Source organism: Osmerus mordax, chromosome 11, assembly GCF_038355195.1.
Source record: "Osmerus mordax isolate fOsmMor3 chromosome 11, fOsmMor3.pri, whole genome shotgun sequence".
Classification (NCBI taxonomy): domain Eukaryota; kingdom Metazoa; phylum Chordata; class Actinopteri; order Osmeriformes; family Osmeridae; genus Osmerus; species Osmerus mordax.
The window spans coordinates 11,804,820-11,820,066 of record NC_090060.1 but is presented as its reverse complement, the minus strand read 5'-3'; the positions used below and the strand labels follow the sequence as shown (position 1 = coordinate 11,820,066).

General features: G+C 41.6%; 2 protein-coding genes across 3 annotated transcripts; one reads left to right on the top strand and one right to left on the bottom strand.

The window, feature by feature from the left end:
* Positions 1 to 309: 309 nt before the first annotated feature.
* LOC136951694 (T-cell surface glycoprotein CD3 epsilon chain-like) lies at positions 310 to 2,681 on the bottom strand. Its single transcript, XM_067246253.1, has 5 exons — positions 2,431 to 2,681; positions 2,062 to 2,241; positions 1,760 to 1,912; positions 1,561 to 1,613; positions 310 to 1,265 (listed from the first exon to the last, which is right to left on the bottom strand). Exons 1-5 carry the CDS (start codon positions 2,507 to 2,509, stop codon positions 1,206 to 1,208), a joined length of 525 nt encoding a protein of 174 aa, XP_067102354.1. The 5' UTR covers positions 2,510 to 2,681; the 3' UTR covers positions 310 to 1,205.
* Positions 2,682 to 4,029: 1,348 nt separating this feature from the next.
* LOC136952202 (myelin protein zero-like protein 2) lies at positions 4,030 to 14,866 on the top strand. 2 transcript variants are annotated; one of them, XM_067246907.1, is made up of 5 exons: positions 4,030 to 4,375; positions 11,192 to 11,434; positions 11,672 to 11,882; positions 12,101 to 12,263; positions 13,466 to 14,866. In XM_067246907.1, exons 2-5 carry the CDS (start codon positions 11,294 to 11,296, stop codon positions 13,620 to 13,622), a joined length of 672 nt encoding a protein of 223 aa, XP_067103008.1. In that variant the 5' UTR covers positions 4,030 to 4,375; positions 11,192 to 11,293; the 3' UTR covers positions 13,623 to 14,866. The 2 variants fall into 2 exon arrangements, with proteins under 2 accessions (XP_067103008.1, XP_067103007.1); XM_067246906.1 differs by having other exon boundaries at positions 4,031 to 4,375; positions 11,262 to 11,434.
* Positions 14,867 to 15,247: the final 381 nt, after the last annotated feature.

The window sequence follows — 15,247 nt, the reverse complement described above, 5'->3', positions numbered from 1 at the left end:
GGCCATATTTAAATCTAGATTGAAGACACATTTTTTCTCTATAGCCTATGATGTTGTTTTAGATGTATATAGGTTTGATTAGTTTGTTCCTTTTAACACTTTGAACATTCTATTTCATTCTGATATTAATGTTAATGTTGATATTAATTTCAACATTTCTTGTTTTTAAACGTGCTTTATAAATGAACTTAAGTTTAAAACCCACTAGAACTACCAGTGCATTAGACAGGGTAACAGGACCATTGCTTCTGTTCTGGCTTACTGCTGAGCTTCGTACTGAGACAGTACGCGTCCACATACAGTGTGGTTTCCGACCTTGACTTAGTTTAGACTTCAAACGGAAAAGCTCAGACGAACAAGCTCCGAGCTTCAGTTTACTCCCACGCACATGAACACACAGACTTGAAAAACACACCCTCTTAGTTCAGTGAAATGTGAAGCAATGTGACAGGTTCATCAAACAATCCAAAAAGTTCCACAGCATAACTTAGAAACAAAAACATGTGAGACAGTTTGCTTCCAGAACATCTTTATCATCTTCCGAGGCAAAATAAGCATAAAGTCATGTTTTCCAGCGCACTGATGTAATAGTTTCACAGTAGCAGAATGGTGAGGCATCTCATTTTTCCACTAAGCTGGTTGCTGCCTCTGACACTGGGTTTCTAATATGAGATAACCAGAGATGTGAATCTACCACTACAGACAAGAGGGTGGAGCTGCGGGTGTGATAGCTCGTATGAGTGCATTTACTCTGTGTGAGTGTGTGTGCATTTACTCTGTGTGTGTGTGTGTGTGCATGTACTCTGTGTGAGTGTGTGTGCATGTACTCTGTGTGCAGTGTATGCCTGTGGCTAAACATTTTCAGGTGAATGATAAGTTTCCATTATCCACTTTAATCAGATACCAGAAAGCTCATGGCTTATTAAGAATAACATAAAAATGCTTCCTTGTGCAGGTCTATGTAAAAGTAAGTAGATAAAAAGACAGATAAAAAAAAGCTAAGTTCATACAACACTTTTAAGGAGCACGTGCAGTAGCAACATACCCACTCACATACAGCAAACAAATAAGAAGCTAAACTAAATCACAAAGAAGATCGGTCTTCCTCTTTCCAACTGCAAAGTATGAGATGAGCAGGTGAGGAGCAGCAGAGCAGAGTGTCTCTGTGCCTTGTGTGGGGTAAGGGGGGGGGGGAGGTGAGGTGATCAGCCATTCCTCTGAACCCCAGCGTAAATATCTTTGCTCCGTGTCTGAGGGTTCAGCATCTGCAGAGAGAAAGAATGACATTCATAGATCCCCCCATGACAGTGCAGGGCCGAAGAACTTGGGGGTTACACTTTTCAACAACTTCACATGTCTACGTGAACTAATTGGTTGGTTTAGTTTTGCTGGACTTGAAGTCATTAGTAAAGTGTCACATAAAAGTGAAAAGTAAAGGCTGAAAGTAAAAAGGCAAAGTAAAGAGTCAAAGTTAAGTGTACAGTCTAAAGAGTAAATAAGTGTTAAGTAAAGAGAACAGAGATGTTTTAGAGGTGGTGGTACAGTGGTACTGCTACCTACCTCGTAATCGGTGGCGGGCACTGGTGGAGCGCGTCCTCCTGAGCGGGGGGGTGCTGTAGAGGGGGAAGAGAACCCCAAGTTATTCATATGCAATACTGACTGGACCAGTGCATTCAAGTCCATGCCTGGATATCAACATTTGGTGCGACTACTTCTGATCATGGAGGGGTTGTTGAACCTGCTGTGACAGAGGCCTCACCTTTGGCAGGGACAGATTTGGAAGGTGTCCCCCCACTGGTCCTTTTATGGGCACACAGGTAGATTATTATCATAATCCCTCCAGTCAATAGGAGGTCCATCCCAATCGCCCCAGCAACTAATGAAGAGTCCAGCTCAAAGCAATTCTCACATACTGGGACCAGAACAACAGGAGTAAGGAAAATGATCACATCAGTAAAAAAGATTAAGATTCAGAATAAAAACACTGAGACTAATCGTTTTTTGAATTGATATGTGATCATTGTTTTGTGTACAATCTGCGACTATTATAATTTTTCTTACCTGTTGCTTGGATGTAAAAATAATACTTTATTTTTACTTCGTTGTCTATCGAGCTACAGTAATGCTTGTCATTATCACTGTCAGAATACGAAGATTGATAATATGTTTCCATAGACTCGTTGTGAATGTAACCCTGAGGGCATGTCAGGGTAAAAGAGGATCCCCAGAAATATACTGACCCTGAAAAAAGTAAAAATATTCGCACACACACACAAAAAAATCAGGTTGTCCAGGTAATATCTACAGCATGTAAAATGTGTTTAATGAAATCAAGTACATTCAAAATAACAATGCACTTGTTTTGCATACAACCATTTTACTTTTTTTATTTTATGTATAAATAAAAACATTTCCATTATAAATCTTTACCTTTGCGGTCGTCTGCCTCCGCTGCCACGATGAAGAGCGTAAAAATGAAAATTAGGCCTCTCATTTCAGCTCTCTTCATTCTTCGTATGCAACAAAGATCCTTTTTCTTGTATTCAGATTTTAAATGATGGATTTTTGATGGGAAGACAAAACTGACAGCTTTCACCTTGTTCTCAACTGTCTCTTTCTCTTTGGCTCTCTATTCTCTCTTTCTGTCGTTTTCTTGTTCTCTCTCTCGGTGTGTATGCATGCTTGGGTGTCATAGATACACAAACAGAAAAATGATTGACTGTTTGCGCATGTGTCTGCACACACTCATACATACCCCCCCCCCCCCCCAAACACACACACACACTCACACAAACAAACAGGAAGACGTTAAAAAAAAAATTAAACATGGTTTTGAAAGCTAATCCTACCTATTGTATGTAATGTGTTTAGGTGTCATATTGTATTGAAAAGTTATTTGGGGTTTGGCATGTCCTGTTGTAGAACAGAAAGTAGAACTGCACATTTTGCTTTGAATACAGGTACTTTTGTTTTTGTTTTTGTATGATTTCTTGAATTCCTAGTTCTTCTTGGTTTAAGCATGTTATTCTGACCAGTGTAGTACATTTATTCCTGAGTAACAACTGAAATGACACCGTACTTGATCAAAATTTTTTGTAGTATGTCAAACAAAGCCATGATCTTCATTGGAGGGGTGATTATTTATAAAAGTACAATTGCTCCCTCTTGTGGTTTTAACCAATGTGGATTTGACAAAATAAAATCACTTCAACCATAAAATTCTGGTAGCCAATGTGTCATCATTCTCTATGTTTTCACTTGAAAAATGTAGTATTAGATTTGAAGATTAAGGTTAGTTTTAATGTATTTAATTGAATTCCTTATTGATGAATGGTAAGTCTTGCTGGACAGACTAGGCTCCATCTGCCCCCCTACTGGGCTATAACCTCCCACCCTGCCACCCCTAACACTGAACTACCAACCCACCCTCCCCTGCCCCAGTTTGACCCGCTGCATTCCATCAAAGGCCATCCTAACCCTAACCCTGACTCAAACTGGCAGCACAACTCCCTTTACTTTACTTATTGTATCTACATACAGTATACAGATGGGGTTAGGTTATTCTTAGTTGTTGTTTTTAGTTTTGGTTGTTCTCAGCGGTTTGCTGAAAAATATTGTTACATGTTTCAAAGTTGTATTTGTGCTATAAAATACTATTATAATGTAGGAACAGTAGCTCATTAGTAGCTCAATAGAAGCTTATAATCGGTTTAGGTTATTTATTATAAGTTTAGATAGAACGCTAGGAAACTGTAAAGGAGCAAGACCAAATCATTTCAATGAACCTATACGTGCACTTGTTAGAACGGTTTTAATAGCCTACAGTACGTCCCTCAGTCATCTACGCCAATCATGCTTACAAGCTCACACGAAAAGTGAATGCACTGCAGTAAAACTAGGAATTTGACATGCATAGACGCATGGAGATGTTATATCTGACTAATACACGGGGCCTACAGTGGAAATGTTTGGCAGTTTTACAGGTTGGACAACATTATTTGCCTACCCACACCTTTGAGAAGTGAGAATGGGTCTACTTCTTAAGACGGTGAAATGGAATCGGAGGAATTTCACTTCACCCGGAAGGTGGGAGGGCGTCAAAATGCAAGAGACCATTGGCGAGCTGAGACGCGCTCCACTGTCTCCACTTGGGCTTTAAACGAGAACAGGGATAGGTAGTTACGGGTATTATGACTGTGATCCTCAAGTCCCGTTCAGAAACGTGTGCAGAGTTTATAATTACTAAAAACGTTATTGAGAGTGTATTTGAAGGGTTCTGTACAGTTGTCGCTAAATCATATCCACACATCCAGCCGTTCAATGTGCGTAAAACGGTTTTATTTCTTCGCCGTCCTGTCCGGACTTGCAGCTTCAGGTGAGTGAGAGAGCGGATCTGTGATAACCTGCCTAAGGAATTCATTTAGTCTACTTATTTTTTGTCACTTTTGTCAACTTTCTGCCGTAAACGCATTCGATATTCACTTTTACAAGTTTAAGGATAAACGTTAAATGCAATGCACATTCTCAAAACCCAAACATGTCTATGTTGTAGGCTACTGGATATGATTGACATCAATTAATATTCGACCAGCCACATTTTGGTTATAGGCGACATTAACAGTTTGTTATATTTCTCATAATCAAAAACAGAGTGTTTCCTCCTAACTCTTGGAGTTAGGAGGAAACACGTTGGCCCTGAGCTCATTACCCCCTTAACCAACCACCCCAATCCCCACATGTGGAAATTCTACCGGACCTTAGGCTACCTTACCCAAAAGTGACCCTTGAGAATAGGTACCCTACGGTCGTTTGGTAAATTGGCTAGGCTGGCACCCGCATGGTTACCCCGGTGCATTCCAAATACTATTTGCGATATTACAGTCTATCCGGTAGCCTACTCCTAATGACTTCACAGTAAGTCGCGGCATCATTGTCTCCTGGCTCACGCTACATAATTCCCTTCCTGCTTTTGATTCATATGCATCCGTGCTTGCGTGTCATTGCTTTGTTGTTTGAGTATGGCTTGACCACCTTCTTTCCATCTAGGCTGTTCAGGATGTTGCTGAATATTACTGAGCTACACTTGGAAGTGCTACCTAGATTTTTATAGATAACAAAACATTTATAAACGGTGGTTGTCATGATTCAATTGCCCACATTATTATTGGTGTGAAGTATTCTCGTAATATGCAAGGGAGATAATATTTGCCTCACCAAAGAACATTTATTCCTTACGCACACAGTGGCCTATTTAACCTTGACTTAATCTGCGTGAGTGTCCAATCGTCTAAGTGGATTATTTTCCACATACAAGTCGATCATATTCATAGGTAATGCATTCTTTGACCAGGCTCTGAGCAAATGTTTGCTTCACTGATTATTAGGATCTGTCACTTAATAGCTCATCAGGCTTCCTCTCCATATTGTACGGATGTTTGAGCTAGTATAGTAAGAGTCACATTAAGAATAAGAGAAAGACTCTTCTGTGTTGGTTAATATAGATGGGTCTGGCGTGATTTTCTAAAGGAAGAAGAGCTAGTACAATCTACAGTATGTGTTCATTGTAGGTCATGTAAAACACTAGGTGTCCAGTAAATGTCATTTTTATCAAAAGAACTTCACCGGCCGTCCGCCTCCTGTGCCCATGCTGTTGATGTCCTCCATCTACTCAGTCAGAGACTCCCTGGTCTCAAGGATGGTGTACAAAAGCCTGTATCAGACTAGCCAGCTATCCAGACATACTCTTTCACCCACATCCCTCTGACCGACTGTGTGTGTATGTGATACCTCCACATCTTTTACTGGTCTCTCTCTCTCTCTCTATCTCTCTCTCTATCTCTCTCTCTCTCATTCAGATGATGTACTCAACAATCAAAGCCTTGCTTGAGGAATCAATTTTAATAATTCAAACATGTTCTCACTATGGTTATTAGATATTTTGGCTGAAGATGAAGCTTCTATTTTGGCAGCCACCCTGAACTGCACTAACACAGGAGGGTGTCATGTACACACTGTTACAGCAGTCCTACCGCTAGTCAGAAATAGGTTACAATAATTACTAGTGTACAATATTACCCGTGTCTGCACAACATGTCAGAGCATTCCTGACTCCAACCCTGATGTTGCAGACTATAATGTGTCACTCTTCCAGACTTCAACCCAAGAAGTATTATAGACATTCTTGCTTTCTTGCTGTATCCAAAATGCAAAAGAGATTAGGAATCATTGTCTAAAACTTAATTTTAACGTTTATTATTGTCTTGTTTTGTCATAAGAACAACAATAACATGCTACTTTCGGCTACGTGACTAATGTCTCTACTGGCTGTCTTGGCTTGTTACTCAACTCGTTACGTCTTGTTTTCCTTCTGAAGTGTTCAGAAGTCTCCTTGAGCTGCATGCTGCAGCTTGTCAGTCAGGTTTTAGTCACTCACCTCAATGCCTACACACTTGTACACATACGCACACCCACAAGTATTATTGTTTTCGGTTTTGCTTGGCTTTTATACATCATTTTTGTTGCTATGATAGCATGGATATCTTTTTCCTTGTCACCAACGACCACCTCACTATCATGGATTCAGTATGTTTGACAAAGGAGGTGTTGACACACCTTGTGGGGGTGGAAATGCAAGCTTTTAAATGGACCATTGATAAACCTCCACACAGAGGTGGCACTGAGGTCCCACTCACCACAAACCTCAACTTCACACCAACTTCTCTCCTGGGACTTCAATGCTTCATTACTCTTAAAGACAATATTTTTTAAAACAATAGGTGTGGGTCTGAAATTGAAACAGTGATTTTGTTTGGTTTTGCTTCCTTCCCAGCCAAGCCCATGTCTGGTCTGTAGCAGAGTGTGCTCCAGAGTTATCTAAACAGAGAATATGCTGTAAACTACTATTTCAGTTCCAGGGGATATGTGAGGGCAGGGATGAGAAGACAAGAAAAATTCCAGAAACTTCTCCTGAGACTTTTTGATAGTGCCACAGCTACTTAAAAACAAGTATTGAAGAAAGTCCATATATAGAGATGTAGAAGAGCTGGATAAGGATTGTGGTGAGAACTGTGTATGCGTGTCAGGGCAGGCTGGAAGATTCTGGTACGCAAACACTTTTTCTCCTTATTCCTGAGGACCAACTTGTTTTTTAAATCTCTTTTAATGAAGCCAATCTTGCTTATGGACAATAACTTTGATCATCATTTACATTGTGAGTGATAAAGAGTTAAAGGAGGGAGGGACAGGAGAAGAGTGGACGGGATGGGGTGTTGTATTTTTAAGGGGAAGGTGAGACAGTAGTGCAGGATTTGAACCTCAGACTTGGCCTTCTTTGATGAATCTTGCATTGAATTCCTCAATGTTTCCAAAATTCCGATACTGCAGTACTGTGTTTGCTTTAGGTAGATTTACCAATGTCATCTGCTTGGCTATGGAGATAGGGCATCGGGTTTTTGGTAGGCCTGACCATATGAGCCAGGGTCCACTTGTTAGCAGATTTACTGAAACATACAACACTGTAATCTGGGCAGAGCTTGCAGAGTCAGCTTTGAAACTCGGGTGGGGGGAGTGGACAAGGTTTGATAGATTGAACATTTATCCTCTCTCGCTGTCAACAGGCTACTGGTCTGGACCAATTATGGATGAATTACGGCGAGAAAGAGCGACAGACAGACAAACAGACAGAGGGAGAGATGGGGGGGGGGGAGAGACAGACATACAGTACTGACAGAAAAACAAGAAGGAGGGGGGCAGATAGAGTCAATTAGGAATTTGTGAGAATGTGTGGGGAGAAATTACTTATGGCACACCTACACTGCAGTTTACATGAACGTAGATTCACTGCTTCCAAGATTGGACTTGAGTTATAAATAATATTTTAATGACATTACTTATTCTGTATTTGTAAATTGCATTTTTTTGTTGTTGAGGTTTTTGGATATGGTAGAGCACACAAGTTGCCACCTGTCCAAAATTTGTCTTCATTTTCTTTTGAAGGCTTTAGACTGGTCTTGTGACATTGATGTAGAATTGACAACTGTGACTTTGCCATGCTTTTCACAATTGCTGAAGGAGATAAAAAAAAGAAATGATGGGAAGTGAGATGAATAGAAAATATACTTGTATCGAACCCTGACCAGGGGGTCGCACCGGAGTCTTAGCGTCTGTGAACACCTCTTTGCACCCCTGCCCCTTCTATGTGAGCCCACCCCCCCTCTCACTTGAAAGAGCTTCTGTAAACGAAGCCTGTGCTTGAGAAACCTCTACGCACAAAAGGAGGAGAAGAGAGAGTCTTTGTAATCTCAGAGTCTTTGTTACAAACTGTAAAACCGGCCAAAATGTTTCCTCCTAGGCTCAGTCTCTGGGAGGGAGTCAGGTTTCCATTGGCCTGTTCAGCGATAGCCTGTTCTGAGATTCAGCCACACACAAGATCTGGAAAACTACATGTAAACACAAATTTCCTAATTTCAAATTGGATAACAGTCCTGAGTTTTTTGTATTTTTATTGATCCTGTAATATTCAGCATTGGACTGTTCAATGAATATTGTAAAAATGTTGTTTAGTGTGGTTCAGTAGGCTACAGTATGTTACTGTGCCATAGAGACAGTTATGCTCTCTGGCCCAGTTCACAGTGGTGGCTATAGAAGCGTGAATGTAATATAGTTCAGCATTGTGGGAAATGAAGGCACTAACCATACAGGAAGCTTAGCCCACTGAAAGCTCCCTGTACTGTTAGATCCTGCATGGCCTGGTGCCAAAACAAGTCCCTAGTGAGGCGCCTAGTTCCCTAGCCAGTACACATTAGACCTCAACAATGGATACTATTTACAATCGCCTTGACCACAGTTCAAGTTAAGGGGTATAAATAGGAGTTTCCTATGAATATGTTTTCCCAATCTTGTGCCTAATGGCATGTTGAGAAGACAGCATTACATACAAGTTCAAGTAGCAAGTTGTTCATGTCTCAACCAAAGAAACCTTTCGGACACAATGTCTCAGCAATGTGTGTAAAGTTGGACAAAAGCATTTTTGGTCATTTAAGTCTGGTTTTACTGCAGTAAAGACAGTAGAAACCTTCGCACCAGCTTATGATTGTTTTCAAATATCCAGAAGAAAATGAAGGGAAAGACAGACAGGCAGGCAGACAAACGTCTCATCTCTCTCCTCCTCTGCGCCTTGTCATCCTACTTCGATGGATGAACTCGTCTTAGAGAAACCAAGCTCCGGCAATTCCTATGATCTAATGCAATGACATGCATCATGATGATTAATTAGTGTTTGCTAATGAGCACCTAAATGGTATTTGTGTGCCCTATATAAAAGCCCTTGCCAAGAGCAGAGATTATTACAGTAATTTAGAACACAGTGTAGATCTTATCCCTATCAACATCTCTCCTTGGTGCAGAAGCTCTAATTAACCATGATTTCAAATCATTAGAAAATGCATCAAAAGCTGTGTCGGAGGAAAGCATCACCATAGAGTAATAAAGCAGGATCGTATTTAATCAAATGTGTCTACACGGCGAGGGTGTCTGTTTGCTTTTCAATAATGCCATAACAGTAATAGTTAGTTAGTTAATAGTTCAACCTATGGAGTACCCTGATATAATTCTATATCAGGGAGAAACTCTAATCTCAAACTTCAACATGGGCATTGTATGCCCCCTCCTCCCTCTCCTTTTCTCCACCCATCTTCGCCAATTCTTGTAGAAAGATGAATATGTTAGGGAAGGGTGTGCAGGCATTAGCTTTCTACACATGTCCTTTCACACCTCAGACCCAAATAGCAAAGTCTGGAAACTTAGACCTGGGCAAGCCCACATACATGCATACACACAAACACCCCCCCACACACACACATGCCCAGACTGAGTCCTCTCTCCTGCCAGAGAGTGTCATTAAGCAGGGGACTGATACAGGCAAGCGCTGATCCTATCTCTCTGATGGATATCCTAAGTACTGGCATTTTTCTTCCTCCCTGGGCATTTCCTCAGACAGACTCATTGCGCCTGCCCAGAAAGGAAAAAAAAGAAAGAGAGAACTAAATGGTGTGTCTGTTGCGTGTGTATGTGAGAGAGAGAGAGAGAGAGAGAGAGAGAGAGAGAGAGAGAGAGAGAGAGAGAGAAAGAGAGAGACAAGGAAGAGCTCATTTAAAACACATTAAGGTTAAGAGGGACGGCGGGTCAGTGATGACAGACTGCCCCTGCTTTCTTTAATGTTTGAAGCGACGTCTGGGCCGGGGCTGTGGTGCTCGATGGGGGTGGCGGGGTGGGGGCGGGGGCCTACAGGAAGCCCTCGTCCAGCTGATAAGCGGGAGGCAGGTTCCTGGAGAGCCCCGGCACACAAGCAGCTGTTTTCCCCAGCTCCCTGAGTGAACTCATTAGATCAACAAATCCACCATTTATATACACAAGCATAAACACACACCTACCCACACGTACCCACTCTCCCTGTACAACATCCCACTGACATTGCACTGAAGCTGCAGATATGCACAACACTGTACTGTATGTGACTACTAGCACTGTGATGCTATTACGTTGGTTGGATTCAATGGGCTAATTTGTATGGGGAGTTTGATTGTGGTTGGAGCTAAAAGCAAGCAGGGGACCGATCTTAACTTCACCTGGACTGAATACGCATTTGCAGAAGCATGATAAATGACGACAGGCTCTTTTCTTATTGGAGAAAAACATGCACTATCAGCCGACCCCTGGTGTAATGTTATTATGCAGTGAGACAGGAAATGTGGAAAGCGATTAAGAATGTCTCTTCCTCGGCCTGTGCGTGTACAACGTCCCATTACAGACTCCATCCAATTCCTCATTATCTTTGAGATGGGGTCGGGATATGTGTAGGCTTCTCATCTTAAAGGATGACTCCATCGCAGACTTCTATGTTAGAATTGGCTGATTCGCCATCCACTCCATAAATCCGAATGACGCCGTAAAACACAGACACAGCTGTTCCCGCGTCTGTAAGGAATAATATTTATTTAGGAGAAATGGCTGTATGTTTTGAGAGAGGCTAGATAGCTTGGGGAACTCCAGTGAACCCCTCTTTATGCAGCTTGAGGAGGAGAAACGAGCATACATTAGCAATATTTGAAACTGATGCTTTTCCCTGCGTGGCGCTGTGTGGGCTAGCAGGTCCTGGAGATCGACACCCAGTAACATGCATACCCTTTATTAGTGTCGATCCTTGCTGAATGTTCCAGTGTGCGTGTGTTACATCATTGAGCCAAATTCCACCACATGTGCAGGCGTGCTGCAAGTCAACGGGATAAAGGTCTACATGTCGTCTTCGGATGTCGAGGCAGTGAACGGAACTAACGTGCGGCTCAAGTGCACGTTCACCAGCACCTCGCCCATCCACCCGGCCGCCCTCACCATCTCCTGGAGCTTCAGGCCTCTCCAACCCGGGCGAGAGGAGTCTGTGAGTATGTGTTTGTGCCAGCATGTATGCGTGACATCTTTGACCCAGCAGTGAATCAGACTGTGTTGGTGAGACAGACTGTATACAGTACAGCTTCTTGTCATCCTCAGATGGGAGGGGTAATGGGTGTACATACTGTACTGCTTGTGCATCTTTATGTAACCGAATTAGCGTGAAGTGGTTCAACAGGTTTCCCTGCGTGGGAAGGATGTTGACATTCTTCATCTCCCCTGCCAGGTGTTCTACTTCCATGACAAGCCCTACCCGCCTCCGGAGGGGCGGTTTCGTAAGCGGGTGGAGTGGGCGGGGGACATCATGGGGCGCGACGCCTCAATTGTGCTGCGAGAGGTCAAGTTCACCTACAACGGAACCTACGTCTGTCAGGTGAAGAACCCACCGGACGTCCACGGCAATGCAGGGGAGGTCCACCTTCACGTTGTGACTACAGGTTGGTCATGCATGTGGACTGGGACTGGGAGTTTTGAGTGAAATGTCCCAAGAAGCAAAGTGTTGCGTAATCTACTTCTGGATTCCTAGGTTGACTTTAAAAGATAGTTAGTGGTGAGATCTCTTTCTTAAGATAAAATATTGGTCTGGCTTCCTAGATGCTAAAAGATAATCCTTGTTGAACAGGGTTTTTGTTGTGGATCTCTCTTTGTTTGACAGCTTCCTTCTCGGAGATTGCTATCCTGGCTGCATCCATTGGGGGCGCCGTTGTGGTTCTTGTCATCATCCTTATCACCGTAGTTTCTGTGAAGCGCTGCAGGAAAGAAAGGCCGGAAGGCTTAGAGGAGGTGCCCGGAGGAGAGAGAAAAGACCCTACCGTGTGGTAAGACCAAGAGAAAAGAGAGAAAGAGGGAGGGAGAAATATCCATCTCTCTGTCTCCTCCTTCAGGTCGGGTTTATTTGGGACTGGGGCTCTTGGGGTCTTTCTGTGGACACTATACCTCGACTTTTGAACTACAACTGTCCTCTGATCCTTGACCTTGGGGAACATGAACCTGGACATATAGCTGTACAGCTGTTTTACAGAGTTTCTCACTGATTAAAAGTGCCTTAGAAATACTGTAGATACTGTAGATACCAAGTTTGTTGAAAACACATTTTATACTTCAAAGCAACAAATCTGTGATCTTTTGTCATATTTTCCTATGTAACCCAAATGGCTTCCGAACACATTTCTTTTTTTGGTAAAGATGTATGGAACATTTCAAGTTTGAAAAGCTATGTATCTCAAGCAATCATGTATTACTAACCAATTTCAAAATCCAGCATCATGCTAATCATTGTCAGCACTTATCCAATCTGTTGTCTGTCCATGTTATGCTCTCTTTGTGGGTTTGTGGGATAGATCGTTTCACACGTCACCTTTCCACCAATCAATAAATATTATTGCTGTTTTGTATATATTAGTGAGGCTGTATTTCAGAAAATACTAAAATAGTTTCTTCTGTCTGCAGTGACAAATTTGGGGCTGAAATTATCTAAACTGCTGTCAATGTTCAAAACAGGACAAAAGGAACATGTTGAATTTTTTTTGTTAGTTTACTTATCATGTTACACGTAATTTTCTGTGAAACGTATTCCTTCAAAACATTTTGGTAAATAACACAACTAAAACCATGTTGTACCTTTCCTGTGTGTCTGGGGCTGAAGGTTTGCTTTGCTTCCTGCTCTGCTGGGTTTTCAGATCTTTCTGCACTTGGTACTCTTAGAAACAGCACTTCATGGGAACAAAATCAGTCATACCCTGAAATCACTGAAACAAAACATGCTAAAACCTTTGAAGTCGTCCTCCCTCCTCTCAAATCAAATTGATTTTCCCCAAATTACACATTTCCGTTTTAAATGACTTCCTTAGGAGACATGGTTGCTTCTGATAGGGCAAAATCCTGTTTACCTTGTACCCATGTCTGCATCACCCCAACTGTGTGTGTCTATGTGTTTGTACATTATTGTGCAGCTGTCTATAATGTGTGCATGATTGTTATGTTTCGTGTGTGTGTGTGTGTGTGCCCGTGTGTGTCTTAGCAACCCTGCAAGGGCTGTCCATTTGTATATGCCAGAGAAGGAGTATGAGATTGACAGCTCAGATGGTATGATATCTGACGCCAGCACTAAAGACCCCAGCTCCTCCGAAGACGAGGAACAGGACTCTGATGATGCGGGGGGAGATGACAGTGACTGAGACAGGAGGTGACATCGACATATAAATAGGAAGATCCATAACAGCAAAGATGTAAGACCAGGAGGATCACAAGGACAGAGCCATTTGAATGTAATACTGGGTCTCGGAAACATGAAATTAGAAGAAGATTCAGGAAAAGTAAATGAAGGAAGAAATGGAAGAATTGAATTTCAAGTTTGCAGAGCAAATTTGAACTAAAAGAATAAGAGTGCAGTTCACGTGAGCTTAGCATTCCATGAAAGAAGGAAACAGTCTAAACAGACTTGATTCTCGTTCCTGGCCGATCAGGACAGTACCGGCCTGCTACCCAGAGCAGAACCAGGAGTATGTGAAGGTCAGAGAAATGCTGTCTGACTGACATGAAGGAGGCTGTTCTGAATACAATCAAAGCTCAATTCCACTTCAGGATCTGGTTCACTGACATGGCTTTAGCATCCATAAGGAGTTAAGTGGAATTCCTGTATTGACAGGCAGGATCGATCCCAACCTAACCAGTATCTAGGGTCTTGAAGATCAATTATGTTGATACTTTAACAATACATTGAAAAGTACAATCATTTCTAAAACTTACAGATTCAAAATCAAGAAGTTAACAGATCCTTACCCACAAATCCTTCCTCTAAGAGAGATTAGCAATTATAAATGGGCCAATACTACTAAACTGAAGCACTTAATTACACATTTATGTGTCCAGGAGAGCACTGCAGGTCCTCTTCAAACTTGGGTCAAATACTTGAAGTCCTTGAGTCTGGAATGTTATGTGGTAGGGTTTTTACATTTTAGAAAGTAACTTATTGCCTATATTGTACAAGGTCAAATAAGAAAAGTATTTTATGAATGGCATGCTATACAGTATGCTCCAATCACCAACAGTGAGAACTTTAAAATGGTTTCCATCATCAGATTGTAGTGCTATAGTATACAGTTTGCATGAGTCTATCACCTAGAATGAGCAACGCCTCATGTGTGGGAGTCGAACAGAGTATCTACGCAGTTAGGTCTGAAAACCTTTTGATTGCATTTGTCCTTGAAACCTTTTCTCAAAAAAGCATCAAAAGTATTCTACCATACTAACATTGTAACATTTCTTTCTACAGAACTGTCTGTATGGAAACACTGAGTTTATTTTGTGTCAGAGTTGGTTGTTTTAGATATACAAGAAGCATTTCATCCAACTGTTGTAACAATAAAAGTCACAGTTTGTTTTTATAGATTTTATAATGAAATAAAGTTTTATGAATGTTCATGACACTGCCTCAACTTGAACCACGTCACATCTAGAATTCCATACACTAATCACACAAATGCACACCTCATCGGAACACTTCATTTCATATGTCATCAATTATGTAACAACATTATCTATTATCCATTATCTCTTGTCCATTATGCATCATTATCTATGATGGATTGTCTTAAGCTGTGTTCACAGTTTGTACATCTGCACAAGCAGGACTCGCTCGAAAACAAGATGGTACATATCAAGGGGTTTTAATCCAAAAAATAATTGTTTCAAAGATAAAATGATAATAATGTTCTCACAAGCCCACAGTAGCAAAGTTGTAATGTGTTGTTTGTGTTTCTGCGTCCCTGACACCAATCCGTTCCTCTGTGACCTGTGTTTG

What these genes read in the sequence shown, in the direction of transcription:
- LOC136951694 (XM_067246253.1), bottom strand. Translation starts at nt 2,509, where the DNA reads ATGAAGAGAGCTGAAATGAGAGGCCTAATTTTCATTTTTACGCTCTTC. An exon ending in GGAGGCAGACGACCGCAAAG is followed by an intron (nt 2,242 to 2,430) that starts GTAAAGATTTAT and finishes TACTTTTTTCAG; the next exon opens with GGTCAGTATATTTCTGGGGA. An exon ending in CAAATCTGTCCCTGCCAAAG is followed by an intron (nt 1,614 to 1,759) that starts GTGAGGCCTCTG and finishes CCCCCTCTACAG; the next exon opens with CACCCCCCCGCTCAGGAGGA.
- LOC136952202 (XM_067246906.1), top strand. Translation starts at nt 4,321, where the DNA reads ATGTGCGTAAAACGGTTTTATTTCTTCGCCGTCCTGTCCGGACTTGCA. An exon ending in GTCCGGACTTGCAGCTTCAG is followed by an intron (nt 4,376 to 11,261) that starts GTGAGTGAGAGA and finishes CCACATGTGCAG; the next exon opens with GCGTGCTGCAAGTCAACGGG. An exon ending in AACCCGGGCGAGAGGAGTCT is followed by an intron (nt 11,435 to 11,671) that starts GTGAGTATGTGT and finishes CTCCCCTGCCAG; the next exon opens with GTGTTCTACTTCCATGACAA.